Source organism: Oncorhynchus mykiss, chromosome 9 (assembly GCF_057628025.1).
Source record: "Oncorhynchus mykiss isolate SJ-2025 chromosome 9, ASM5762802v1, whole genome shotgun sequence".
Lineage (NCBI taxonomy): Eukaryota > Metazoa > Chordata > Actinopteri > Salmoniformes > Salmonidae > Oncorhynchus > Oncorhynchus mykiss.
This window is the reverse complement of record NC_143030.1, coordinates 57,099,538-57,126,750: the sequence shown is the minus strand read 5'-3', so window position 1 is coordinate 57,126,750 and position 27,213 is coordinate 57,099,538. Positions and strand designations below refer to the sequence as shown.

General features: G+C 40.4%; 2 protein-coding genes across 5 annotated transcripts in view; both read left to right on the top strand.

Moving 5' to 3' along the window:
• The window catches only part of pik3cd (phosphatidylinositol-4,5-bisphosphate 3-kinase, catalytic subunit delta), a 56,482-nt gene extending 44,910 nt beyond the window's left edge, over nt 1–11,572 (top strand). For all 4 annotated transcript variants that reach the window (XM_021616137.3, XM_021616135.3, XM_090184601.1 and 1 more), the window contains exons 21-23: nt 7,284–7,429; nt 7,939–8,071; nt 8,564–11,572. In XM_021616137.3, the coding sequence (XP_021471812.1) occupies nt 7,284–7,429; nt 7,939–8,071; nt 8,564–8,701 (417 nt within the window). In that variant the 3' untranslated portion in view covers nt 8,702–11,572. The remainder of the gene's footprint in view (nt 1–7,283; nt 7,430–7,938; nt 8,072–8,563) is intronic.
• A 2,703-nt stretch (nt 11,573–14,275) lies between these two features.
• ctnnbip1 (catenin, beta interacting protein 1) overlaps nt 14,276–27,213 on the top strand; it is a 32,646-nt gene continuing 19,708 nt past the window's right edge. Inside the window, exons 1-3 of the mRNA XM_021616134.3 lie at nt 14,276–14,740; nt 25,199–25,313; nt 27,087–27,177. Coding sequence (XP_021471809.1) covers nt 25,218–25,313; nt 27,087–27,177 — 187 coding nt within the window. The 5' untranslated portion in view covers nt 14,276–14,740; nt 25,199–25,217. The remainder of the gene's footprint in view (nt 14,741–25,198; nt 25,314–27,086; nt 27,178–27,213) is intronic.

Below are 27,213 nucleotides of genomic sequence, written 5' to 3'. Positions count from 1 at the left end.
CTTTCTTAGTAACTTCAAAAAGGGAATCAATCACAAGGCAGACATGCCAGAATGTCGTCATCTAAAACCAGTGGTGGAAAAAGTACTAAAATGTCATACTTGAGTAAAAGTAAAGATACCTTAACAGAAAATGACTCAAGTGAAAGTTACCCAGTAAAATACTACTTGAGTAAAAATCCCAAAGTATCTGGTTTTAAATGTACTCAAGTACAGTGGTAGAAAAGGTACTCAATTGTCATACTTGCGTAAAGTACAAAGTAAAAGTAAATGCTATACATCAAATTCCTTATATTAAGCAAACCAGACGGCACGATTATCTTATTTTTTTTAAATGGACAGACAGGCACACTCCAACACAAAGTGTTATATTGATAGAGCCACTAATACTGTCCTGGTTGAGCATTATAAATGTAAATAAGTACTTTTAGGTGTCAGGGAAAATGTATGGAGTAAAAGGTACATTATTCTCTTAAGGAATAGAGTGGAGTAAAAGTAAAAGATGTCTAAAATATAAATAGTAAAGTACAGATACCCCCAAAAACGACTGAAGTAGTACTTTCAAGCATTTTTACTTACAGTTGAAGTCGGAAGTTTACATACACCTTAGCCAAATACATTTAAACTCAGTTTTTCACCATTTCTGACATTTAATCCTAGTAAAAATTCCCTGTTTTAGATCAGTTAGGATCACCACTTTATTTTAAGAATGTGAAATGTCAGTATAATAGTAAAGAGAATGATTTATTTCAGCTTTTATTTCTGTCATCAGATTCCCAGTAGTCAGAAATTTAAATACACTCAATTAGTATTTGGTAGCATTACCTTTAAATTGTTTAACTTGGGTCAGACGTTTCGCGTAGCCTTCCACAACCTTCCCACAATAAGTTGGGTCAATTTTGGCCCATTCCTCCTGACAGAGCTGGTGTAACTGAGTCAGGTTTGTAGGCCTCCTTGCTTGCACACACTTTTTCAGTTCTGGCCCACAAATTTTCTATAGGCTTGAGGTCAGTGCTTTGTGATGGCCACTCCAATACCTTGACTTCGTTGTCCTTAAGCCATTTTGCCACAACTTTGGAAGTATGCTTGGGGTCATTGTCCATTTGGAAGACCCATTTGCGATCAAGCTTTAACTTCCTGACTGATGTCTTGAGATGTTGCTTCAATATATCCACATAATTTTCCTACCTCACGATGCCATCTATTTTGTGAAGTGCACCAGTCCCTCCTGCAGCAAAGCACCCCCACAACATGATGCTGCGACCATGCTTGTGTTCTTCGGCTTACAAGCCTCCCCCTTTTTCCTCCAAACATAATGATGGTCATTATAGCCAAACAGTTCTATTTTTGTTTCATCAGACCAGAGGACATTTCTCCCAAAAAGTATGATCTTTGTCCCCATGTGCAGTTGCAAATCGTAGTCTGGCTTTTTTATGGCGGTTTTGGAGCAGTGGCTTCTTCCTTGCTGAGCGGCCTTTCAGGTTATGTCGATATAGGACTCGTTTTACTGTGGATACTGTGTATTTTACTGTTTCCTCTTCACAAGGTCCATTGCTATTGTTCTGGGATTGAGTTGCACTTTTCACACCAAAGTATGTTCATCTGTAGGAGACAGAATGCGTCTTCTTCCTGAGTGGTATGACGGCTGCGTGGGTCCATGGTGTTTATACTTCCGGACTATTGTTTGTACAGATGAACGTGGTACCTTCAGGCATTTGGAAATTGCTCCCAAGGATGAACCAGACTTGTGGAGGTCTACAATTTTTTTTATCTAAGGTCTTGGCTGATTTCTTTTGATTTTCCCATGATGTCAAGCAAAGAGGCACTGAGTTTGAATGTAGGCCTTGAAATTCATCCACAGGTACACCTCCAATTGACTCAAATTATGTCAATTAGCCTATCAGAAGCTTCTAAAGCCATGACATAATTTTCTGGAATTTTCCAAGTTGTTTAAAGGCACTGTCAACTTAGTGTATATACACTTCTGACCCACTGGAATTGTGATACAGTGAATTATAAGTGAAATAATCTGTCTGTAAACAATTGTTGAAAAAATTACTTGTGTCATGCACAAAGTAGATGTCCTAACCGACTTGCCAAAACTATAGTTTGTTAACAAGAAATTTGTGGAGTGGTTGGAAAAAAAAAGTTAATGACTCCAACCTAAGTGTATGTAAACTTCCGACTTCAACTGTAAGTACTTCAAAAAAAAACAAAGTTTGAAAGCAAAACCTTTGCAGTGGTTTTAGTGAAGACAAATGATGCAAACTAGCCACTTTATAAGAATTTATATCATTCATAATAATCTGTAAAGCATTTAAAAAATCAAATGAAATGTTATTTGTCACATGCACGAAAGACAACAGGTTTTTGTTAAATGCTTACTTACAAGCACTTAACCAACAATGCAGTTCAATAAATAGAGTTAAGAAAATATTTACTAAATAAGCTAAATAAAAAATAAATAAAAAAAGTAACACAATAAAATAATTATACCGAGGCTATATATATATACTGGTACCGGTAGGGGTACAGGTTAGTCGAGTTAATTTGTATATGTAGTTAGGGAAAGTGACAATGCATAGATAATAGCAAGTAGCATCAGTGTAAAATCAAAGGGTGGTAGGGGATGTCAATGTAAATAGTCCAGGTGGCCATTTTGTTAATTGTTAAGCAGCCTTATAGTTTGGGGGTAGAAGCTGTTAAGGAGCCTAGACTTGGCGCTGTGGTACCGCTTGCCGTGCGGTAACAGAGAGAACAGTCTATGACTTGGGTGACTGGAGTCTTTGACAATCCTCTGACACTGCCTAGTGTAGAGGTCCTGGATGGCAGGAAGCTTGGCCCCAGTGATGTACTGGGCCATACGCACTACCCTCTGTAGCACCTTACGTTTGGATGCTGAGCAGTTGCCATACCAGGCGGTGATGCAACCGATCAGGATGCTCTCAATGGTGCAGCTGTAGACCTTTTTGAGGATCTGGAGACCTACGCCTAGGGCTGTTGCGGTGACCACATTACCGTCACACCAGTGGTCACGAGTCACGAAGGCAGTCAAATTCCAAATGACCGTTTAGTCACAGTAATTAGGCTTCTCCAAGCTCTGATGGTGCTGCTGGTCATTAGTAGCCTACCAAACTTGCTTAACTGCCTGTTACTCAGCACTCTATTGTCCCTCTAATCACTCTGACATCAATGCAAATGTACAGTGCCTTGCGAAAGTATTCGGCCCCCTTGAACTTTGCGACCTTTTGCCACATTTCAGGCTTCAAACATAAAGATATAAAACTGTATTTTTTTGTGAAGAATCAACAACAAGTGGGACACAATCATGAAGTGGAACGACATTTATTGGATATTTCAAACTTTTTTAACAAATCAAAAACTGAAAAATTGGGCGTGCAAAATTATTGAGCCCCTTTACTTTCAGTGCAGCAAACTCTCTCCAGAAGTTCAGTGAGGATCTCTGAATGATCCAATGTTGACCTAAATGACTAATGATGATAAATACAATCCACCTGTGTGTAATCAAGTCTCCGTATAAATGCACCTGCACTGTGATAGTCTCAGAGGACCGTTAAAAGCGCAGAGAGCATCATGAAGAACAAGGAACACACCAGGCAGGTCCGAGATACTGTTGTGAAGAAGTTTAAAGTCGGATTTGGATACAAAAAGATTTCCCAAGCTTTAAACATCCCAAGGAGCACTGTGCAAGCAATAATATTGAAATGGAAGGAGTATCAGACCACTGCAAATCTACCAAGACCTGGCCGTCCCTCTAAACTTTCAGCTCATACAAGGATAAGACTGATCAGAGATGCAGCCAAGAGGCCCATGATCACTCTGAATGAACTGCAGAGATCTACAGCTGAGGTGGGAGACTCTGTCCATAGGACAACATTTAGTCGTATATTGCACAAATCTGGCCTTTATGGAAGAGTGGCAAGAAGAAAGACATTTCTTAAAGATATCCATAAAAAGTGTTGTTTAAAGTTTGCCACAAGCCACCTGGGAGACACACCAAACATGTGGAAGGAGGTGCTCTGGTCAGATGAAACCAAAATTGAACTTTTTGGCAACAATGCAAAACGTTATGTTTGGCGTAAAAGCAACACAGCTGAACACACCATCCCCACTGTCAAACATGGTCATCATGGTTTGGGCCTGCTTTTCTTCAGCAGGGACAGGGAAGATGGTTAAAATTGATGGGAAGATGGATGGAGCCAAATACAGGACCATTCTGGAAGAAAACCTGATGGAGTCTGCAAAAGACCTGAGACTGGGACGGAGATTTGTCTTCCAACAAGATCTACAATGGAATGGTTCAAAAATAAACATATCCAGGTGTTAGAATGGCCAAGTCAAAGTCCAGACCTGAATCCAATCGAGAATCTGTGGAAAGAACTGAAAACTGCTGTTCACAAATGCTCTCCATCCAACCTCACTGAGCTCGAGCTGTTTTGCAAGGAGGAATGGGAAAAAATGTCAGTCTCTCGATGTGCAAAACTGATAGAGACATACCCCAAGCGACTTTCAGCTGTAATCGCAGCAAAAGGTGGCGCTACAAAGTATTAACTTAAGGGGGCTGAGTAATTTTGCACGCCCAATTTGTCAGTTTTTTATTTGTTAAAAAAGTTTGAAATATCCAATAAATGTCGTTCCACTTCATGATTGTGTCCCACTTGTTGTTGATTCTTCACAAAAAAATACAGTTTTATATCTTTATGTTTGAAGCCTGAAATGTGGCAAAAGGTCGCAAAGTTCAAGGGGGCCGAATACTTTCGCAAGGCACTGTATATGAAAATCGAATCAAAAAGAGCCCATTACGCAACATTTCTATAGGCAATGCAATTGCGGGAGAAAACAGAGTGATGGCCGCTAATAAAAAGACTAGAATCCCATCAGCTTTCTATAGGCTAGGCCAACTATATTTTTTCTCAACTTTCCTAATATTAAGCACATTGCTTATATTTACAACAGGAGTATAGCCTATCTGGCTGGCATGAAAATAAACTACGGGGAAAATTGTCCTCCATTCGCTATTTAAGTGCATAGATGACAGATTTTTTTTCCCACTGCCCCTGTTTCGATACAGGTGCATGATAATGGTTCATTCTAAATCAAAACAAATTTCACACATATATTATTTAGTATATGTAAAGACAAGATGAAATCAAGAATAGTCTGATGGGTGACAATATTAGCCTATCAATTGTGAATTATATATTATCACTTGTGAATGATGCCCAACATAAGAAACTATGTATTTTTAAAAAACTTTTTGGAATCATTGTCGCACACCTCACGTGGCCTAGCCCATAGGCCAATGTGTTTTAATGAGATTTGTATCACAACTAAAGTGGCCAATACTTCTTAAAATTAAGCACATTAATTTGTTTTACAAGCCTAACTGGCATAGATAAGCAACGCTGAGTTTCCAGTTTGGGGAAGATCATTTTCACCATAAAAATGCACCTTTATAATATTAGCATTACATTAATAATTGCATTTGCAGTGACTTTTGATAATGGTGTTTTCCGCTAATGGAACATTCGCGCTTATAATTTGAAGAAATAGCCAAATAGTTTATCAACATTTTAAGTTCAACTTTCTGATCTGTTGCGTCATCCACATTGCATAAAAAATGTTTTTTTGATGCTAGTGGTTGTATTAATTTGGGATCTATCGCATCCCACAACTGTCCCCGAATGTTTGGAATATTTATTTATTGCACAGAATAGAATAGTTTGACTTTTGTGCTATGGGGATAGTAGATTGCTTTTGCTGTTCATTAGGCAGCCATCTTGTTGGCTGATGAAAAGTAAATGTGGACAGTTCTTCCAATATCTTCTCTATGCACCTCGGAATTGAATAAGCACGTGTGGAGTTGGGCAATGTGTCTCTTCACTTGTAGCCTGTGAGAAAGATCTGATCACATGATGGAGTGCGCAGCCCTCAGGGAGAAGGGCACAACGGTCACTGGCCGCAAAAGGCATAGATTTTTTTTTAAGGTGCATTACGGCCACACAAAGGGGATGCTGCCGTGAAATTCTAGCCATTATCAAGTCCTGGTCAAATTGTGAATGATTGACTGATGTAGTGTCTACAGGCTGCACAAAAAAACAGAGCAGAGTTCATGCCATTCAAGCAACTTTTTTCAATTCATCATTAAACATACAGTACCAATCAAAAGTTTAGCCTACTCATTCCAGGGTTTTTCTTTATTTTTACTATTTTCTACGTTGTAGAATAATAGTGAAGGTGTCAAAACTATGAAATAACACATATGGAATCATGTAGTAACCAAAAAAGTGTTGAACAAATCTAAATATATTTTATATTCTTCAAAGTAGCCACCCTTTGCCTTGATGACAGCTTTGCACACACTCAACCAGCTTTACCCTGAATGCCTTTTCAACAGTCTTGAAGGAGTTCCCACATATGCTGAGCACTTGTTGGCTGCTTTTCCTTCACTCTGCGGTCCAACTCATTCCAAACCATCTCACTGGTACTTTCTGCTTTATTTTTTGCTTGTAAGCAGGAATCAGGATAGAATTATGGTCAGATTTGCCAAATGGATGGCAAGTGAGACCTTTGTATGCTTCTCTGTGTGTGGAGTAAAGGTGGTCTAGAGTTTTTTTCCCTCAGGTTGCACATGCTGGTAGAAATTAGGTAAAACGGATTCAAGTTTAATGTCCCCGACCACTAGGAGTGCCGCTTCTGGATGAGCATTTTATTATTTTCTTATGGCCTTATACAGCTCGTTGAGTGCGGTCTAGTGCCAGCATCCGTTTGTGGTGGTAAATAGACGTTTACGAAAAATATGGTAGATAGTGTGGTCTATAGTTTATCATGAGGTACTCTACCTCAGGCGAGCAATACCTCGAGACCTGCTTAATATTAGAAATCGCGCACCAAATGTTATTGACAAATAGACACACACCAGACGTAGGTGTTCTGTCAATGCACAGACAACCCAGCCAACTGAATATTATCTGCGTCGTCGTTCAGCCACGACTCGGTGAAACAAGATATTACATTTTTTAATGTCCCGTTGGTAGGATAGTCTCAAGCGGAGATCATCCAGTTTATTTTCCATTTAATGGCTTGTTCATGAGTTATTCAATACTTGTGTTACCAACATATTTAATCTGATCCATTTTTAAGACCTCACTTGCCTGCAGCTACAATGGAAATCTCGAATAATGATGTTTCATAATAATGTTTGGATGGTGTGGAAAACATCTGTTAATCTCCTGCTTGTCTTCCCTCTTTTTTTTCTCTTTTAGCTGTTCCACATTGACTTTGGGCACTTTCTGGGAAACTTCAAGAGCAAATTTGGGATCAACAGGGAACGTGTGCCTTTTATTCTGACGTACGACTTTGTCCACGTCATCCAACAAGGGAGGACCAACAACAGTGAGAAGTTTGAAAGGTAAAACATGAAATCTATCAATCCCCTATCATGTGTTAAATTCCCGCTGGGGCCAACCATACGAAAAATGTATGCACGCATGACAGTAAGACTCTTTGGATAAAACCGTGTGCTAAATGGCATATTTTGTGTTATATAGTATTATATAGTATTTATATTGTATTATATATTGTTCATATCCAACACTGTATTGTCTCTGTTAATATAGAGTTGTATCTAGATAAAAAATAAAACAGAAAGATACATAATGATGTTTTACAAATCTGTCACCGTATTCATGTAATTCCATTTGTTGTTTTGTTTTTACTCCAAATCAGAGACTATAGGGGGCACATCCGATCATCTTAATGTATTTGTCAATCTCATATTATTGGTGATTTGTTAGCACCCAACTGTGAATAATTTTACTTATACCTGTACGTACTTATATAACCATGCATACTTATTTTACGGTGATCCTGAAGCTCCATTATAATGGTGTGGTACATCTCGTATTGTGCCACCAACAGGTTCAGAGAGTGCTGTGAGCAGGCCTATAAGATCTTGTGTCGCAATGGAACTCTGTTTGTTAACCTGTTTGCCATGATGAAAGCAGCCGGACTGCCTGAGCTGAGCTCCTTCAAGGACATCCAGTACCTAAAGGTGAGAGGGGCGCCTCCTTTTATTGCCGGATATGTTGAACGGAGCATTATGTATACTGTAGTACATCACTCCTACACACACAATGATTTATGCTATTTTACACTTGTTAGTTCCTCTAGTTTTAGCCACAGTAGTCAGATAACGTCTATGCAAGGTCCTACACCTGAGATCAGTGTCCTTTTCAAAATATGGTTATGATTTGGTGATGGTTACAAGGATACGTCTGCAGCTAGTAATGATGGTGATGATGTTGATGACTAGTGTGATTGATGATAATGGTGATGATGATGTTGGTTGCAAGGACCTCAATGATGGTGATTATGATCATGTTGATGGTGGTGGTGGCAGGGACCTTGCTAACAATGATGATGATAATCTAATGATCATGATATTGATGATGATTACCAATATAGTAATGTGAGTTGTTTTAAATGGTAAAGGCACATCCGTCATCCTTCTGATATTTTTGTTCTTGTCTCACCCTTTTCTAAGGACTCATTGGCTTTGGGGAAATCGGAGGAAGAAGCGCTGAAGAATTTCAAAGTCAAGTTTAACGAAGCTCTGAGAGAGAGCTGGAAGACCAAGGTGAACTGGATGATGCACTCTCTTGCCAAAGATAGCAGACTTTGAATAAAAGCCACTGCCCGGAGAAGCGTTCTGAACCTTAATACCCTGATTTGTCGATCTGATCAGGGTTTTCAGCTTATGGAGCCAAAAGGAATGAAAATGCACTGAAGTCTTTGTCGTAAAATAAGAGCATTTGGCAATGTTTTACAGATGTTTACACCTGACTGGCAGTCATGGTTATGGTTTATGAACTGATGCAAAACTGCAAGTACTTGTTGACAGTCACATTTCATTGGGAGTAATTGCCATTGTTACTATATCATACAGACAGTACAGGGTTGAAAATCATTTGCACGTGGGCACGCCCCGTGTCAACCAGACCTATCACCACATGAATAGCGCCCTGAAAGTGACAGTCTCAAACCAAATTGGGAGCAAACAACATAATAATGATGCCTAATGAAACAATGTATGAACATTTTGTCAGGAGAGTAGTAAGAGAGAGGAGTTAAATTATATGTGAAATACTGTAATAGGAGATTGATTCAATGACTTGATAAGTTGTTCGCATTGATTATAGTTAAATGACCAGGCCAGCGAGAGGTACGTAGGACCTCAAGTGTTTCATGCGGTTTACATTCATTCTATGATTTTTTTTAAAAAATTTAAACTTTTGAATTTTATTATTTTCATTGAAATATACTGTATCCTCTGTTGTACAGTGAGCTCCAAAAGTATTGATACGTTGTTTTGCTGTTTTGGCTCTGTACTTCAGCACTTTGGATTTGAAATTACACAATGACTACGAGGTTAAAGCACATACTGTCAGCTTTAATTTGAGGGTATCTTCATCCATATCGGGTGAACCATTTAGAAATTACAGCACTTTTGTAAATAGTCCCCCCATTTTAGGGGACCCAAAAGTATTGGGACAAATTAACTTATGTGTATTTAAGTAATAAAAAGTGAAGTAGTCGGTCCCATATTCGTAGCATGCTGTGACTACAAATTGGTTGGATGCATTTGCTGTTTGTTTTTGTTGTGTTTTAGAATATTTTGTGGCCCAATTAGAAATAAATGGGGAATAATGTATTTGGGGGGATGATACTTGTGCATCTGTAAATTTCTCACTCATCATTATTCATGATTCATTCAGAATTATCCGTAATCATGGTAGCATGGTCCACATTAATGTAGAAGAAGTGTTTAGAAACATATTCTATTCTTATTTACAATAAAAGTGAGTCCAAAATTACTCACTACATTATTTACCATCAATTTCTATTGGGCACAAAATAATCTGAAACACAACCAAAACAAACAGCAAGGGCCTCCAACAAATGTGCAGAGTCACAAGCTTGATGTTGTCATTGTGTGCTATGAATATGGGACCAAATACCTAACTTTTTACTACTTAAATACACAAGTGAATTTGTCCCAATACTTTTTGTCCCTTACAATTGGGGGACTATGTACAGAAAGTACTGTAATTTCTAAACAGTTAACCCAAAATACCCTCAAATTAAAGCTGACAGTCTGCACTTTAACCACATAGTCATTGTATAATTTCCCATCTAAAATGCTAGAGGACAGTCTGCACTTTAACCGTATAGTCATTGTATAATTTCAAATCCAAAGTGCTGGAGTACAGAGACAAAAACGAAACAATTTGTCACTGTCCCAATACTTTCGGTGCTCACTGTATTTAAAATCTTGAAAGTGTGTTAAAGGTTTTTGTACAAAGAATCAAGCTTTCTTTGTAAAGGTACTTTTTAGGTTTTGCCATGATAATGTCATGGAATACGGTCTTATTTGTCTATTGTGTATGTATGAGATTTTGCCATCTGGGATGTTTTATACCTTGTGGAATGAGATACCCCAGTCTGTTGTTTGTAACAGAGATGGAGTCAAGAGTATATTTCCTTCAACAACATTGCATTCCAGCCCTGCTCCCACATAAGTAAAGCAAGACGTTTTGCCAGCCAGGATTTTGAGTCACTGCTACTTGGCCATTTAACTCAGGAGTTGATATTCATACGGTCTTGTCAGAGACTATTACACGAGACCCAGACCCATACACTGGTGCCAGGACTCAAGCCCAAAACTTGGACAGTGATCCCCAGACCAAGTGATCTTGTGCGGTTCTTCAGACCAAGAACACAAGTTTGAGTCTATAATAAATGTGTAATAAGCCATAGCTCTTTATCTCAAGTGTCGCTCTTCAATGTCTCTATGTGGTGTCATTATACATAAGCTACCTGCTACATGCTGTGAAATGATGTAGGGTCGATTCTCATGATAGGTCAGTTGAATTGATCTACAATACCTTGAAGAAAATGCAGGGACAGTTCTGTATGTTTTAGCTTTCAGATATGCACTGTATGTTGTCCCCAGTGGCAGTCCTGACCTATGTGCCTCTCTATGCCTTTTACTTTTATGCTTGAGAAAATTATTCTAGAAAATAATACTGTACATACCTAGCGGGCTTTATCTCTCATCTCAAAATGCTGTGTCAATGCTGTGTAGAGTGACTGATGTTCTGTGAAAACAAACCATGATATTACTGTATTAATGTACATTTGTCGTTTAATTATGCATTCTGTATCTATTCTCTCCTGATCAGAGTATACTGTGGACAGAATCCACTAATGATTGTTTTAACCATAGGATGTGTGTGTGGGGGGAGGAAGCGTTGCTATTGAACACTGGTGCCTATTTAATTGATTTATCTTGTATGTCCATTATTTTCTGTTGTTGCAGATTGCAAACAAGGGTCAATTGTAAAACATAGGGCATTGCTGTGTGGAACACTGAAAAGCATGAATTGAAGAATAGCTTTTATATGCATTCCATTGCTTAACCTGCTCAGTAATATCTGCACTGAATGTTAATATAGCCAGGTAAATGGATATTTTAATAAATTACTATGTTTTAGTATTTTGTTAATTAGTCCACAATCCCATCTCTTGTATTTGCATGGCAGCAGTCAACTTTTCAAGATGGAGCACTTTCAGTACAGAGTAAAAACTGTGATTATGGGTTTATCTTGAAAACTTGACTGCTGACATGCACCATTTGGGGGGGGAGTAAAAAACAAGATTTTAAATATATTTTCACACTAAGGTTGGAATAATACTGGGAAAATGATGAAAATGCCCTTCTAGTTTGAAAAGACCACCTGAAATGTCAGCCTGTTATGGTGGGATGGCGTTTTGGCCTGCCAGGTTAATTAGTCCAAATTTCTCTGCCAATAACATCTAGTTTTCTGTTTTTACCGCCCCATTCCCAGACAGTCCTAACAAAATTCTTGCTTGAGAAATTGCACTGCTAAGAAGCAATTTTTGTTTATTTTTTACTACGTTAATTGAAAACAATCACAGTAAGGTATTTAATTGTTACCCAGAAAGGATTTGATATTGAGATAAAAATGTCTGCATTGGACCTTTAACAGTGGAATAATGAATAAATTACCAATAGTTTTTGAGTACGGTGATCATTTAAGTCAGGGCTCTCCAGCCCTGTGCCTGGAGAGCTACCGTCTTGTAGTTTTGGTTGGATTGAATACCTACAGGAGTGTCGCTCTCCAGGAACAGGGTTGGAGAGAACTGCTTTAAGGGTGTTCCAGAATACCCATATTTCCAGAATAGCCATATATTTTTAAAGGCCAGTGTGGAGCAAGATGTCTTTGTTAGGCATATGTGCCTTTTTGGTTTTCGCTATTGATAATCTTTATGTGCTGTGAAATACATGACCGTGTCTTTATTATTATTACGGCCATCATTATCATCAATATTATTGTCATCATCATTTCAAGCTTTATAAATTGATGGTGGACAGCCTCTGTGCTTTTCATTGCAGCATCTTTTTATGATCAAATATATTTGTATTTATGACCAGGGCTCTGAACATGTGCATAGACTTATTCTGAAAAAAATTGGAATTTGAGAACCATAGTTAATTTCCCATGAACCTTGTGCTCGCAAGTATACTGGATTGGCTGGAAATGTATCCCTGCTTTTGAACTACCTGAATCAATTATCTGAATGAGTAATACTATTAATCAATGTTTTACCATCATGAAGTTCAAGTGATAGACTCAAACATACTGTGTTATACCTATTCAAGTTAATGCGCTTTATGGCTCTTTCAACTCAACACAAATACACTGTAGACTTGAAGGAGGGAGGGCCTTTGTTTTTAATTTGGCATTTGCTAATTTGTTTAAACCGTGTGGAATCACGTTTGTGAAATAAAAAGGGGACACTATACCCTGTGTAGGCCAATTACTACTATTGACCTCTATAATAATCCTCATTCGTTCTTTAGAAATAAGCAGTCCTTAAAAATATCTACATCCCTATAGACGGGTTGGTTGTTTAACAAACAAAACCGTTGCGTGTACAACCATTGGGCAAAACCGACAGGGTTGGCTTTGATTGTTGACATGAAAACTATATTTTGTCTCCAAGGTTTATTGAAACCAGAAATACATTTGCACTTGTCTCTCCCATACATCGTTACCGTTGTTGGATACCTAGTTTGCGAATTTTAGCCATATTAGCATAGACGTAACATCGATCAAAACGCATCAAAACAAGACATGGTATCTAATCAAGAACAAGATATAAAATAAAGCTGCAAGCAGAAATTCTGGAATTCAGCTGTGGGCCTACTGTGCCACCATTAGGACAAATTGGATATCACCCTAGGATGAGCTACTTCTGTGCTGCTAACCACACTTGGCCAATATCAGAACTCAAAATCAAACTGATCATGCAATATGCTTTTGATGTATTTCTGACTATTTTGTATGATATTGACTACTTTAAACATCTTCTCCAGAACCACTGGACTGATCGTCACATTTTGTGCATCACATCGATGGATGCACATCTTAAAACACAATATTTTCCAGGACTAGCTGAAACAATATGGCCACTATAAGCCAATGAGCTTTCATAAATGTTTTTTTCCTGTCCAACTGCGGCACCATGCAGCCAAACTGAACTATAGTTTACAGGTTAGCTAGACACATCCCTGAGCATGTGTGCCAAAGTTCATCCTGAGTCAAATTGACCAAGAGATATAAACATGTGCCGGTTATAGCGCCACCATGTGGTCCATCTGAATGTGCCCGCTTATGTTGAGTCTTCAGTGTTTGGATCTTTTGTACCAAGTTTTGTTAAAATACGAAAATCCATATCTGATTTATATGCATTTATGTTTCAGACCACGCCCACGCGAATGTTTATTGATCAATAGCAGTCATGTCGTTTGAGATGTTAGCCTGGAAAATATTGCGTTGCGAGGCCTTGGTCTAAAGATACTATATATCGCGTTTTGTGCAGATCCGTCATTCGGTGCTAGAGGAATAGCATTTAGAATGTTTTTCACACAATTCTAAATGGCGAAAAATCCTTTATGGCAGACATTATTGGTCCTATAGCAAATGTGTTCCTTGTGAGCAGAGGGACCTATGTACCGAATTTCATGTCTCTAGGACACAGCATGAGGGGCGTTCGCGTTCCAAGTTTGCATTTTCAATTGTTTGTTATAGCGCCAGCATGTGTCCAATTTGCATCGCATGAGAGGGTGTGGCCCATGGTCCTTTACCATCATGCAAAATTCACGGGAATTAGATTTGTTTTAACCAAATTGACGGAACCAGTATAATAATAAATACAATCGAGTTACAATCGAGAACCCCCAACTAGCTGACATGAGCCACCTATACTTCCCTACATGACAGCTTGTCGCTATCTATCTTGCCATCCAGAATCACAACACACGGCCTTCTTCCCCTTTGAAGCTTGCGCATAGTTTTCGTGACGCCAGTTAACCTGTCTATAAATTACTTAAATGTAAATAACAAAATAATGAATAAAAAAAAGTCAGTCACAAAATTACATTTTGGGCGGACGGCTCCCCTAGTGGTCGCCTGGAACTAAAACAACAACGGGAGCCAGCTCCACCACGCAGCTCCAACTGGAGGGTTACACCAGATTCCCAACTGGAGGGATGTGACCCCGGAACAGGACGCCTTCGTAAAACAACACACCATTACAATAAAACACAGAAGAAAGGAAAACTGGACCAGGAGGGGTAAGCTCAAATGTAAAATGTTCTGACGTCGGGTAATTCTCCTCCGAGTTTGGGGGACGCTGTATTGTTATAAATATCGCATTTACTCCGTTGAATACTTACAATCGGCTAGCGGTACCTGGATGGAATTGCACCCCCCATAGCATAGGAACTTCATTCACAAGGCTTTTGTCTCGAGCCTAGTGCTGTTAGCATTATTTGGTGGCAAAGGGAAGCTCTGTTGTTACAGACACATGTAAAGTTTGCACGTTAGTAAGTAGTGTGGGTTTCGTAATATATTTCCAATGCTTTCAGTCCTGGTTTGCATGAGGGGATTTGCAACGATCCACGAGTTCGTCAGTTAATAGCAACCGACCAAGCTATACTGGGAGACAGGAAACGGCGTTGAGTGATTGCTGGCTAGCTCGCTAACAAGCTACAATGTTACACTTGGTATGCTGCAACAGTAACAACCAAGTAACTAATAGCTAGCTATAACCAGTGTAGTGTTCGTTTTACACTCAATACCATGTGTACAAAACATTTACGTTATCCCTATCAGGAAAATGGAACTTAGGAGTTTTCTGTGATTTCCTCTAGATATTTCTTATAGCCAAATATGAGATATTATATTGAGGAGATATATTCTATCAAATAAGCCTCATGTAGCAATTTAGCTATTACATTTTTTGTTGACTCACTTCGTGGTCTATTTTTCGTAGACAGATTTTGGGCAGAGTAAACCCTCTTGCTTCGCCTCGTCTGTTGTAGCTTATTGTTTGAATGTTTCAACATTCCGGACGTAACGTTATCAGTGATTTACGTCCTGATATCAAACAAGGGGTCTTGAATCGAACAAAAAATAGGGATGTGTTGGGTATGAGGTGTTATATTTGCCACATAATTAAAATAATAAAAGTTACTGACTTTAATGCTCAACCTATTTGTATATATATAGTCAACCCTATTGTTATAAATGAAATTGTCCTTTTTCAACTTTCCTACATTATTTTCAATAATATAATAGCCAACAGTAATAATGTTTTGTTGGGGCATTTAAAAATAAAGCGCTCTACCTAGCTAGGCTACCTCTTCTACTTCTAAAACCTCATCACATTGACTTCTGTAGGCTATTTTAGTCTCTCTCCACACCCATGAGAGCATTGTGCTCAGCCTTGCAAGGTCTTATTTCCCCAACTGGCAGATGGCTGACAACACATTCAGCTGTGAAGCTGGCATATTGCCTGCAGTGGAGCATTGACGAGTGGGTGTTAGGGCAGGCTACGGACAGGGGCTTGAGATTCTCCTGGAAATGTGTGAACTTGGTTGAACCGTATGGCTCTCTTAGTCTGCACATTCCCCTGTGTGTCTGGGGTTTGGAACCAGATTAGGGCCCTTGCCCTACCCTCCCTCTCAACCCTACCCCCCCCCCCCCCCCCTCTCATTATGCCAGGGAGGTGCTGTTATCAAGTACAAGTAGGGTACTCGTACATACAACACCAAACCTAGTGTAAAATGGACAGTGGACTCAGTCCACCACCATAAGGTGTTGGACTTGCTGAAAGTACTGAACTAGGAGGATGATGCTTCGTCCTAGTAGATTGTATGCAGCAGATGCCTTTTCAGTGTAACTGGGTAGTTGGTTCAAATTGTCCTGTTGCTGTCATTTCCCCCTAAAATGTCTTCTCAAATACTGGTAGTATCAGCCCAGATCTTACCTTGGCAGTAATAGCCTATGCCATTCCTTTTGTAGAGCTGGCACTGATTTGCAGAAATTATTTTATTATTTATCTATATCATTGTTTAATAGGTGCCAGACATCTTTGTCTCTTTCAGATCTCACAGCCATGTCCCAGTGGGACCAGATTACTGCTGCCACTTCTGTCTCAATTCCTTAGAGGTTGTGTAGAGCAAGAGGAAAAAGCTATGCATTGTATTTCGTAATGCAGTAGTCCAACTTCGTCTCTGAAATTCTTTATTTGATGAAGATCAACTTGTGTGTATGTAGTATGTACTGACGTATGTGTAACTGGTGCACAGACACTACATGTTGATGTTTTTACATGTATGGAAATTGTAACGTTTTTTTGTCTGTGATGTATTTTTTGTTATGTATCGGAACCCAGTAAGACTAGCTGTCGCCATTGGCGTCTGCTAATAGGGAACTTAATAAATCAAATCAAAAAGCAATCATGGAAAAAGGGCAGGCAAATTTTTACTCAGGTTAATTGACACAGTCACATTATTAGTCAAGTTGACACACAATATTTCTAGTTTGCTGCTGTTTGTAGGCCCTTCCACTTAGCTTTTCAACACAGACTTAGTCATAATGATATCATTTTGTAGAACTATATGAATTTATGCCTCACATGGTGATAACAAGACATGACCTACTTATCAATCATATTTTCACAATCCAGTTCATCACCATTGTCTTCAAATACTGTGGCCATTGTTGCTGAACTGCAAATGTGAAGAGGTAGACTAGCCAGTAGTCACAAAAGCAGCCTGCTGCAGATATACAGTAGCCTAGATCAGGGATGGGCAATTGGTGGCTCATGGGCCCTTTTGTAGGCCACAGACCAATTTCACCAAACAAATAAACAAAATGTATATATATTTTTTGCGTGGAACTCAGTCGGGGTCTCAACTTACTGTTGAGAGTTAGAATACACAAGGTGCTATTTTGACATTTGGTTGTGCATCAGCAGTCACTCAATCAGCATTATTATTTTTTTGATTGGTAAGTTAGTCTAGGGGCCAACTATCTAAACTAGTAGCATGGTTGAGTTATCAACCGGGGTGGGGCCCACTGATCATTGGTTACTATATTAAGAACGGCACATTTTTCTCTCCGCCACATGGAAAAATGTGTAGAATTGCATGAAATTTACTTTAAACTTATAATGTTCCTCTTCGCTGTCACGAGGGGGGCCACCCAAACATTTTTGCTCGCAGGTGGGGATGTGGGTACGCAGACCCACCCCACTGCAGCCCCTCATGAAGAGTTCAGTTTTTTTTTTACCCCCCCACCCCCATCAAAGTTGCCCATCCCTGGCCTAGATGGAGCCCTCCACAGCCTGGCCTACATCGAATGACCCTCTCCAGTTGAGGTCCTTTTTCAAAACAAGCCTGCATTTTATAAAAGCAATTTCCTTGATGTGCTACTTAGGGCTTGTTTTCACAACCATAGAAGGGATTGTTACAGAAAGCAGGAGTTGGTGATCAAGTGCTGATTTTAAGAGAACATTTTCATGAGAAGTTGTCTGATCAATTGGAATTGACCTGCAGCTCTGTTCACTTCCCAAATGGAAGAGAGGCCCGTAGGGCCTAGGCCCTATGTAAATGTGTTACTGGTCCATGCCTGGACCTGCTCGGCCGCAGAGAACGGCCTAGTAGTTGGCAATCAAGCTGCCAGTGTGCATACAGGACTTTTGTTTCTGACACATTGCTTATGAGATGGACTTAGGCCTAAGATAACTCAGAGAATTCAAGCTAAGCCATTTCTGCCCATCAACCCTGCCTACAACATGATTTGGTTTATAGAAGGAGTCCGAACTTCACTCAGTGCCAATTCCCAAGTCAAATTCTATCGCTCCTATTTGGCTTCTTTCCCAGGCCCACTGTACAAGCATACTATTTCTGAACAATCAGACATTGTGAGTGACTTTAATAACAGGTTAAATGGACAGATATGATGTGTGGAAAGGCCTCCTATTTGTCATCATTGGGTTGGTGCACCGTGGAGGCCTGTGGCCTTCCTGACCCTGTCACATGCGAAGGCCTATCGTATTGCACACTAATCCCTGGCTGTGGTCCCTTCCCTGGCTGTGGTCCCTGGCAGCTAAGGGTTGAGTGTAAGGGGAGTAGGCAGTGTCAGAAAGCTCCTGAGTAACTGTGTTCTTGTCTCTCTCACACAAACTCAGTCATGCATGCATGCAGAAGATGCTTGGTGGATAATCGCAAATGGATCTTTAAGCATTTCCTCTGTTTATGACGCATTTAGGCGGCTCTGCTTGTAGCGACTTATTTCAAATGTCACATCCCTGTTCTATAGACAGTCCAGACTTCAGATGGCACTGGATGTGTCCCAAATGGCACCCTATTCCCTACATAGTGCACTACTTTTGACCAGAGCCCTATGGGCCCTGGTCGAAAGTAGTGCACTATATAGGAAGTAAGGTGCCATTTGAGATGCAACTACTGTTATTGTTGTTAGGATCCCTGATATTAAGCTGAGATTTAACAGCGCTGCCCAGTAAGTCTCAGACAGCTAGCCTCCTGGAGTGCCTGCCTGCTCCGTGCTGCAAAACATGGCAACACTGACAAGAGCCCAAACAGAGTCAGAGACAAGGATTAGTTTGGGCCTAAAGCAGCGTTTGATTGCGTCTGGCTGGGTTATTAACCCCGTTGCTCTGAGCACCCCTTGTGGATCAGTGTTCATTTACCACAGAATTAGCCTGCCCATTAAAGGGATGCATCAGGATTTTTGAAATGAGGCCCTTTATCTACTTCCCCCAGAGTCAGATGAACAGTCTATGGGTATCTGCTAGCAGAGATGTTCTTGTTGTTTTCTTAATGTTTGTGGTAAAAGCAAAGAAGAATCCCATTTAAAACAGTGCCATTGTTAGCTAATTTCAATGAAAACCAGCTGCATATTTTAATAATATACTGAACAACGATATATACACATGTAAAGTGTTGGTCCCATGTTTCATAAACTGAAATAAACGTTCCCTGAAATTTCCCATATGATTTTGTGCACAAATTTGTTTACATCCCTGTTAGTGAACATTTTTCCTTTGCCAAGATAATCCACCCACCTGATGCATGTAGCACATCAATCATGATAATGCATGGCCTCATGTTGCAAGGATCTGTACACAGTTCTAGAAAATGGCCCAGTTCTTCAATGGCCTGCATACTCACCAGACATGTCACCCATTGAGCATGTTTGGGATACTCTGGATTGACGTGTACAACAGCGTGTTCCAGTTTCCGCCAATAACCAGCAACTTCGCACAGCCTTTGAAGAGGAGTGGGACAACATTCCACAGGCCACAATCAACAGCCAGATCAACTCAATGCTAAGGAGATGTCGCACTACATGAGACAAATGGTGGTCACACCAGGCACTGACTGGTTTTCTGATCCACGCCCTTACCTGCTCTGTGACCAACAGATGCATATCTGTATTCCCAGTCATGTGAAATCAATAGATTAGGGCCTAATTAATTTATTTCAATTTTCTCTTTTCCATATATGAACTGTAAATTAGAAATTGTTGCATGTTGCGCAATTTTTTTTTTTTCAGTGTAGTTACATAATGAATGTTTGTTTTATATTACCTCGTTTTGTGCCTGCCAGTTTGCCTTAGGCTACACCGCTAGCAGCTTGCTAGCTAGCTAAAAACAGCAAAAGAGCTAGCCTTTTAGCTTCCCACATCTCCCCAATGTGCAATGATCAGATTTATAATTAAATGTACCCTGGCCAATATTCTTTACTTGCCAGTGTAACCTACAACTTTATCCCAGTTTAATGTGCACAATGTCATGTTTTGGTCACGGAGAAAAAGCATATCTCGCAGCTGCTTTTACCAATAGCCTTCACTAGTTATTACTTTTAAACAAAATGCATTTTGGGGGGGATTCTAATAAGTTAAATAAATGTAAAAATAAAATAAATTAAAAAGTAGGCATAAAGCATAGCCTATAGATCAGATCAAGGAACCAGTTAACATTAACCAATTAAAACATTACTATAGCAATGGGGTTTGTTCAGTAGGCTATACGCCCAATACATTATTGTCACATTGGCTTTGCTTGAATTACAATGCATTGTTCTTCTCAGACCTCTATTTAAAAATGTTAATTTCAAAAAGTGATGTAGGCTATATGGTTACACCGGTAATAGATCAGTTGTTGTATTACTTGAGGCACAGCTGAGTGATCATACATTTGAATAACTAGCATTTATATATTTTTTTCTGGACTGATGTCTGCATCTGATGGTCTGTCTCAAAGGAAGGCGAGAACAGCAGACTGAGGGTCCACTTCTCAGCATCCCTCCACTCTACCTTTCCTCCACTGACAATTAGCAGCAAGGGGACATTGTCTTCCAGCTGACGGCATTATTTCTGCCTCATGCCAAAAGTCCCAGGCCGCCAATAATAACAACGTAAGCCTATCAATACACTTTCGTACTCATTCATTGTAGCTGCAGTGCTGGTTGTAAGCACAAGTGGAAGTAGAGAGAACATGTATTTTATGGCTTATAAAAGTGTTGATAGTGCTGAGTAAACTTATGAACTCACTCAATCAGCAAATCTTTATTGTATTTGTTGACAGTCTCTAGTTATGGTTTTGAAATCTCACAGACCCTCTCAACGTAGACTTTTATCGGAAGCCATTCTTGTGATTTTGCTATTGTAAATGTTTGTAGGCTTATGTAACCAAATTGTATCTATGATCGTATGGTATCCATTTATGTTTTTTGTATGCTATTTTAACATATGACAATTAACTAATGATATCAGGCCACACCTGGCCATGATTAGACACCTGTGTGTGTCTTTTGACACTATATAAATGAGTCACCCCGCAGTGTTTGTCATTATACCCTGATGAAGACAGCTTTTCTGTCGACATGTTGGACATTGCATTTTTGCATCTGAGCTCCTAGTGTGTGCGGCTCTCCTTTATTTTTTTTAAAGGCTCCAGACAATTACAGATTATAAAGGGAACGACAGCCATGTCGCGGTCACCATAGCCTTGCTTCCGGACGAACTAAACACCTTCTTCGCCCGCTTCGAGGGAGAAAAAAACACTAATCCGCCGATGCGGGTCCCGGACGCTCGTGCTTCGTGGCTGAAGTGAGTAAGTCATTTAAGCGTGTTAACCCTCGCAAGGTTGCTGGCTCAGACAGCATGTGCAAACCAGCTGGCTGGAGTGGTTACAGACATATTCAATCTCTCCGTATCCCAATTGCTTCAAGATTACCACCATTGTTCCTGTACCGAAGAAACCGAAGCTAACTGAACTAAATGACTATCACCCTGTAGAACTCACTTCTGTCATCATGAAGTGCTTTTTTTTTGGCTAGTTAAGGACAATATCACCTCCACCTTACCCGACACCCTTGACCCACTACAATAAATATATTGCCCCAGATCAACGGACGACGCAATCGCCATTGCACTGCACACTACCCTATTCCATCTGGAGAAGAGAAATACGTATGTAAGAATGCTCTGACTACAGCTCAGCCTTCAACACCATAGTGCCCTCAAGCTCCCTGTGTAACTGGATCTTGGACTTCTTGAAGGGCCGCCCCCATGTGGTGAAAGTAAGCAACAAAAACACCTCCGCCACGCTGATCCTCAACACGGGCCCCATAGGGGTGCGTACTCAGCCCCTTCCTGTACTCCCTGTTCTCCCATGACTGTGTGGCCACGTACGTCTTCAACTCAATCATCAAGTTTGCTGACGACACAACAGTGGTAGGCCTGATTATCAACAACAATGGGACAGCCTACAGGGAGGAGGTGAGAGCCCTGGTGGGGTGGAGCCAGGAAAATAATCTCAACGTCAACAAAACAAAAGAGCTGATTGTGGACTACAGGACACAGCAGAGAGAACACGCCCCCATCCACATCGACGGGGCCGCAGTGGAGAGGGTCAAAAGCTTCAGTTCCTCAGCGTGCACATCACTGACTTCCTGAAATGGTCCTTTCACACAGACAGCGTAGAACAGTGCCTTTTCAACCTCAGTCTGAAAAACATTGGTTTGGCCCCCAAGACCCTCACAAGCTTCTACCGATGCACCTATGAGAGAATCCTGTCAGTCTATCACCGCCTGGTACGGCAACTGCACTGCCCGCAACCACAAGGCTCTCCAGAGGGTGGTGCAGTCAGCCCACTCTCTGCCCTCCAGGACATTTACAGCGTCCAGTGTCACAGGAAGGCCATCAAGGACCTCAGCCACCCGACCATCTAGAAGTCAGTGACAGTACAGGTTTTAACTAGGCAAGTCAGTTAAATTCTTATTTTCAATGACGTCCTAGGAACAGTGGGTTAGCTGCCCTGTTCAGGGGCAGAACGACAGATTTTTACCTTGTCAGCTCGGGGATTCGATCTTGCAACCTGTCGGTTACTTGTCCAATGCTCTAAACACTAGGCTACCTGCCGTCCGCTACATTGAATATGCATCAAAGCTGGGACCAAGAGACTGAGAAGCAGATTTTATCTCCAGGCCATCAGACTGTTAAGTCACCGCTAACCGACCTCCTCCCAGTACCTTGCCCTGAACCTTAGTCACTGTTCTATCCGGCTACCACCCGGTTCTCTACCCTGCACCATAGACTACTGCCCTGTGTATACAAAGTCATTGAACACTGGTCAGTAATAATGTTTACATACTATTTCACCCACTTTATATGTACACTGATCAAAAATATAAATGCAACCAATAAAGTGTTGGTCCCATGTTTCATGAGCCAAAAAAACAGATCCCCAACATACACCGAAAGCTTATTTCCCCCCCTGCAAAAATTGCTCAAATTTGTTTACACCCCTGTTCGTGAGCATTTCTCCTTTAATCCATCCGCCTGACAGGTGTAGCATATCAAGCTGAGGAGTATTTCTGTCTGTAATAAAGCCCCTGCCCAGTCATGTGAAATCCATAGATTAGGGCCTAATTTATTTCTTTAAATTGACTCATTTCCTTGTTAACTGTAACTTCGTACGTTTTTTGAAATTGTTGCATTTATATTTTTGTTCAGTGTATATACTGTATTCGATTCATGGCTCATCATATATAACTCATTTATTTTTCTGAATTATGTATGTGTTGTTTTTTTGCTAGGTATTACTGCACTGTTGGAGCTATTGTATATAACATCTGCGTATGCGACCAATAAACTTTGATTTGATTTGACATATTGCTGTCTGTGTTTTTATCATGCATTGCGTGTCGTCGGCTGTTAGGCCTCTGCCTTCCCAGAGTCCTGGCTGACCCATTTGTGGGGAGGGGGGGGGGGGGGACAAGGGAGGGACATTTGATCAAAAGTGTCACCACTAAGGCTCTGAGCTACCATCCCAACCCCATTTTTCTCAAACGTGTATGTCTTTAATGTTCTTCTCACTTTGAGTCCTGTAAAAAGCAGGCTCTCTGTCTATCCATCTCTCTCTGTCAATATGAAGAGCTTCTATTGAAACCTTTTGTTTACGTTTATGTTGCACTGCATCATAGATATCTTGGGTTTTTAGTGTGTAGGTAGCCTAGTGGTTAGAGCGTTGGGCCAGTAACCGAAAGGTTGCTAGATCGAATCCCCGAGCTTATAATGTAAAAATGTAAAAATCTGTCATTCTGCCCCTGAACAAGGCAGTTAACCCACTGCCTACATTAATGTGTATTTCTGTAGGCCTTTTGCTTGCTTGCAGCATGCAGCTAAGAGAGTATAAAATCAACCCACCGTGTAGAAATTATCCACATACAACTAAGGTCAGGTGACCAATGTTTTTTTGTTGCCAATGTCTGTCTGTCCCCCTCAATGACACCCCAGCTAACGGCAGCCGCAGCATCCTTCTAAAAAAGGGGTCTGATCCAGCTTTTCGATTAAATCAAACAGCCTGTCAACATGTGTTAGCAGCCCTTTGTATAGAAAGAGGCCCAACAAATGTGAAAGAAACCCTATCAGACTCGGTGTCTCCCATAGGATTCTCCTGTGATACCCAGCCCCAGGGAATTTATTTGTAAAGGATTAATCTTTCTCTTCTTGGTTATCCAACTTTTTACTATCCTTTTCAGTATTCCACTTTGTAGAAAACAGCTTTAGGCTTTTTTGGGAAAATATGGAAATATTTATTGGTGTACCACGAGAAAGAAATCAAATTCGACAACAACAAATCTTGTGATCGGCAGCAGCCTGTCACAAAGGAACCTATCCCTTCTGTCATTTGCATTAGCAATGGAAGGGCTTTTTATCGCCTCTGTTCCCTTCCCATTTCTCCGCAGATTGACTGTGAAAATAGGTCATTAGTAACAGAGGGAGAGATGGAGGGAGCAAGCAGGGGCGAGAAAGGGAGCTCTGTGAAAACTCCCATGCAATATTAATGAGAGCTGTTTCTACTGTGATGTACCAACCTGCACTGACTTAGCATGCATCCTAAATGGAACCCTATTCCCTACATAGTGCACTATGTAGGGCATAGAGTGTCAGTTGGGATTCAGCGTTAGCCCATGATAGGCCTCGACTTTCAGCATCATCATTGACCCGCTCTCAGTGGTTTTAAATAGGGGGGGTCAGCATTACAACTCCTTGAATTAACTACTCCTTCTAGTTTGCAGCTTTCTAAGAAAACACTATTAAGTGAGTTTACATTACTCTATTTATACTTGGGATATTGCTTTTCAACAGGAAAGTTTAAAAAATAGCTGGAGGATGTCTTTCACTTTCTAAAAATGTACTTTGTGTCTCAGAGCTACAGGAGCAGGGGGGATGAACCGTGAGGAGGCCCCAGGGAAGTCTCCTGAAGAGATGTACGTCCAGCAAAAGGTGCGGGTCCTGCTCATGCTGAAGAAGATGGGATCAAATGTACGTATACCCATATATTGTATTAGTAGCATAGATATTTGGTGCATTATCAATTTCAAAGGTCTTGTGGTTATAAATAATTGATTCATTTTTATGTGCGGCGTCACTACAGTCTGGGGTTTGATCTCAGGCTGTGTCATTACCGGCCAAGACCGGGAGTCCCTTAGGGCGGCGTACAATCGGCCCAGCGTCATCCGGGCCAGGGGAGGGTTTGGCCGGGGGAGCTTTACTTGGCTCTAGCGACTTCTTGTGGCGGGCCGGGCGCCTGCAGGATGACTTTGGCCGATACCGATTATTGGAGGACCAAAAAAGCCGATACCGATTAATCGGTCAATTTTTATTTATTTGTAATAATGACAATTACAACAATACTGAATGAACACTTATTTTAGCTTAATATAATACAGCAATAAAATCAATTTAGCCTCAAGTAAATAATGAAACATGTTCAATTTGGTTTAAATAATGCAAAAGCAAAGTGTTGGAGAATAAATTAAAAGTGCAATATGTGCCATGTAAGAAAGCTAACGTTTCAGTTCCTTGCTCAGAACATGAGAACATATGAAAGCTGGTGGTTCCTTTTAACATGAGTCTTAAATATTCCCAGGTAAGAAGGTTTAGGTTGTAGTTATTATAGGACTATTTCCCTCTATACCATTTGTATTTCATTAACCTTTGACTATTGGATGTTCTTATAGGCACTTTAGTATTGCCAGTGTAACAGTATAGCTTCCATCCCTCTCCTCATTCCTCCCTGGGCTCGAACCAGCAACACAAAGACAACAGCCACCATTGAAGCAGCGTTACCCATGCTCTGAGCCTTCTAGTAGTTGTTCCTCTTGCTCTGCATGGGTAACGCTGCTTCGATGGTGGCTGTTGTCGTTGTGTTGCTGGTTCGAGCCCAGGGAGGAGCTAGCTAGCCATTTCACTTCGGTTACACCAGCCTCATCTCGGGAGTTGATAGGCTTGAAGTCATAAACAGCGCAATGCTTGACGCACATGCTGTTTGAATGAATGTTTACGCACCTGCTTCTGCCTACCAACGCTCAGTCAGATACTTAGATACTTGTATGTTCAGTCAGATTATATGCAACGCAGGACACGCTAGATAATATCTAATAATATCATCAACCATGTGTAGTTAACTAGTGATTATGATTGATTTGTTTTTTATAAGATAAGTTTAATGCTAGCTAGCAACTTACCTTGGCTTACTGCATTCGCGTAACAGGCAGTCTCCTTGTGGAGTGCAACGAGAGAGGGGCAGGTTGTTATTGCGTTTGATTAGTTAACTGTAAGGTTGCAAGATTGGATCCCCCGAGCTGACAAGGTAAAAATCTGTCGTTCTGCCCCTGAACAAGGCAGTTAACCCACCGTTCCTTGGCCGTCATTGAAAATAAGAATGTGTTCTTTAACTAACTGACTTGCCTAGTTAAATAAAGGTATAAAAAAAACGGCAAATCGGCATCCAAAAATACCCATTTCCAATTGTTCCGAAAACTTGAAATCGGCCCTAATTAATCGGCCATTCCGATTAATCGGTCGACCTCTAGACACTACCTTTTCCTCTCCCGAGCCCGTTGGGGAATTGCAGCAATGAGACAAGATTGGGGAGAAGGGGGGGGGGTAAAAAATTACTAATATATATATATATATATATATATATATATATATATATATATATATATATATATATATATATATATATATATATATATATATATATATATATATTTTTTTTTTTTAATACGTTATTAATGAATTGTTTCTCAGCTGACGCCGAGTGAGGAGGCGTTTCTACGGAATTACGCAGGCGTGGTCAACGCTCAGATGAGCCAGCTACCACAGCACAACATAGACCAGGGTAAGGGCCACACCCATACACACAGCAGATAGAAAA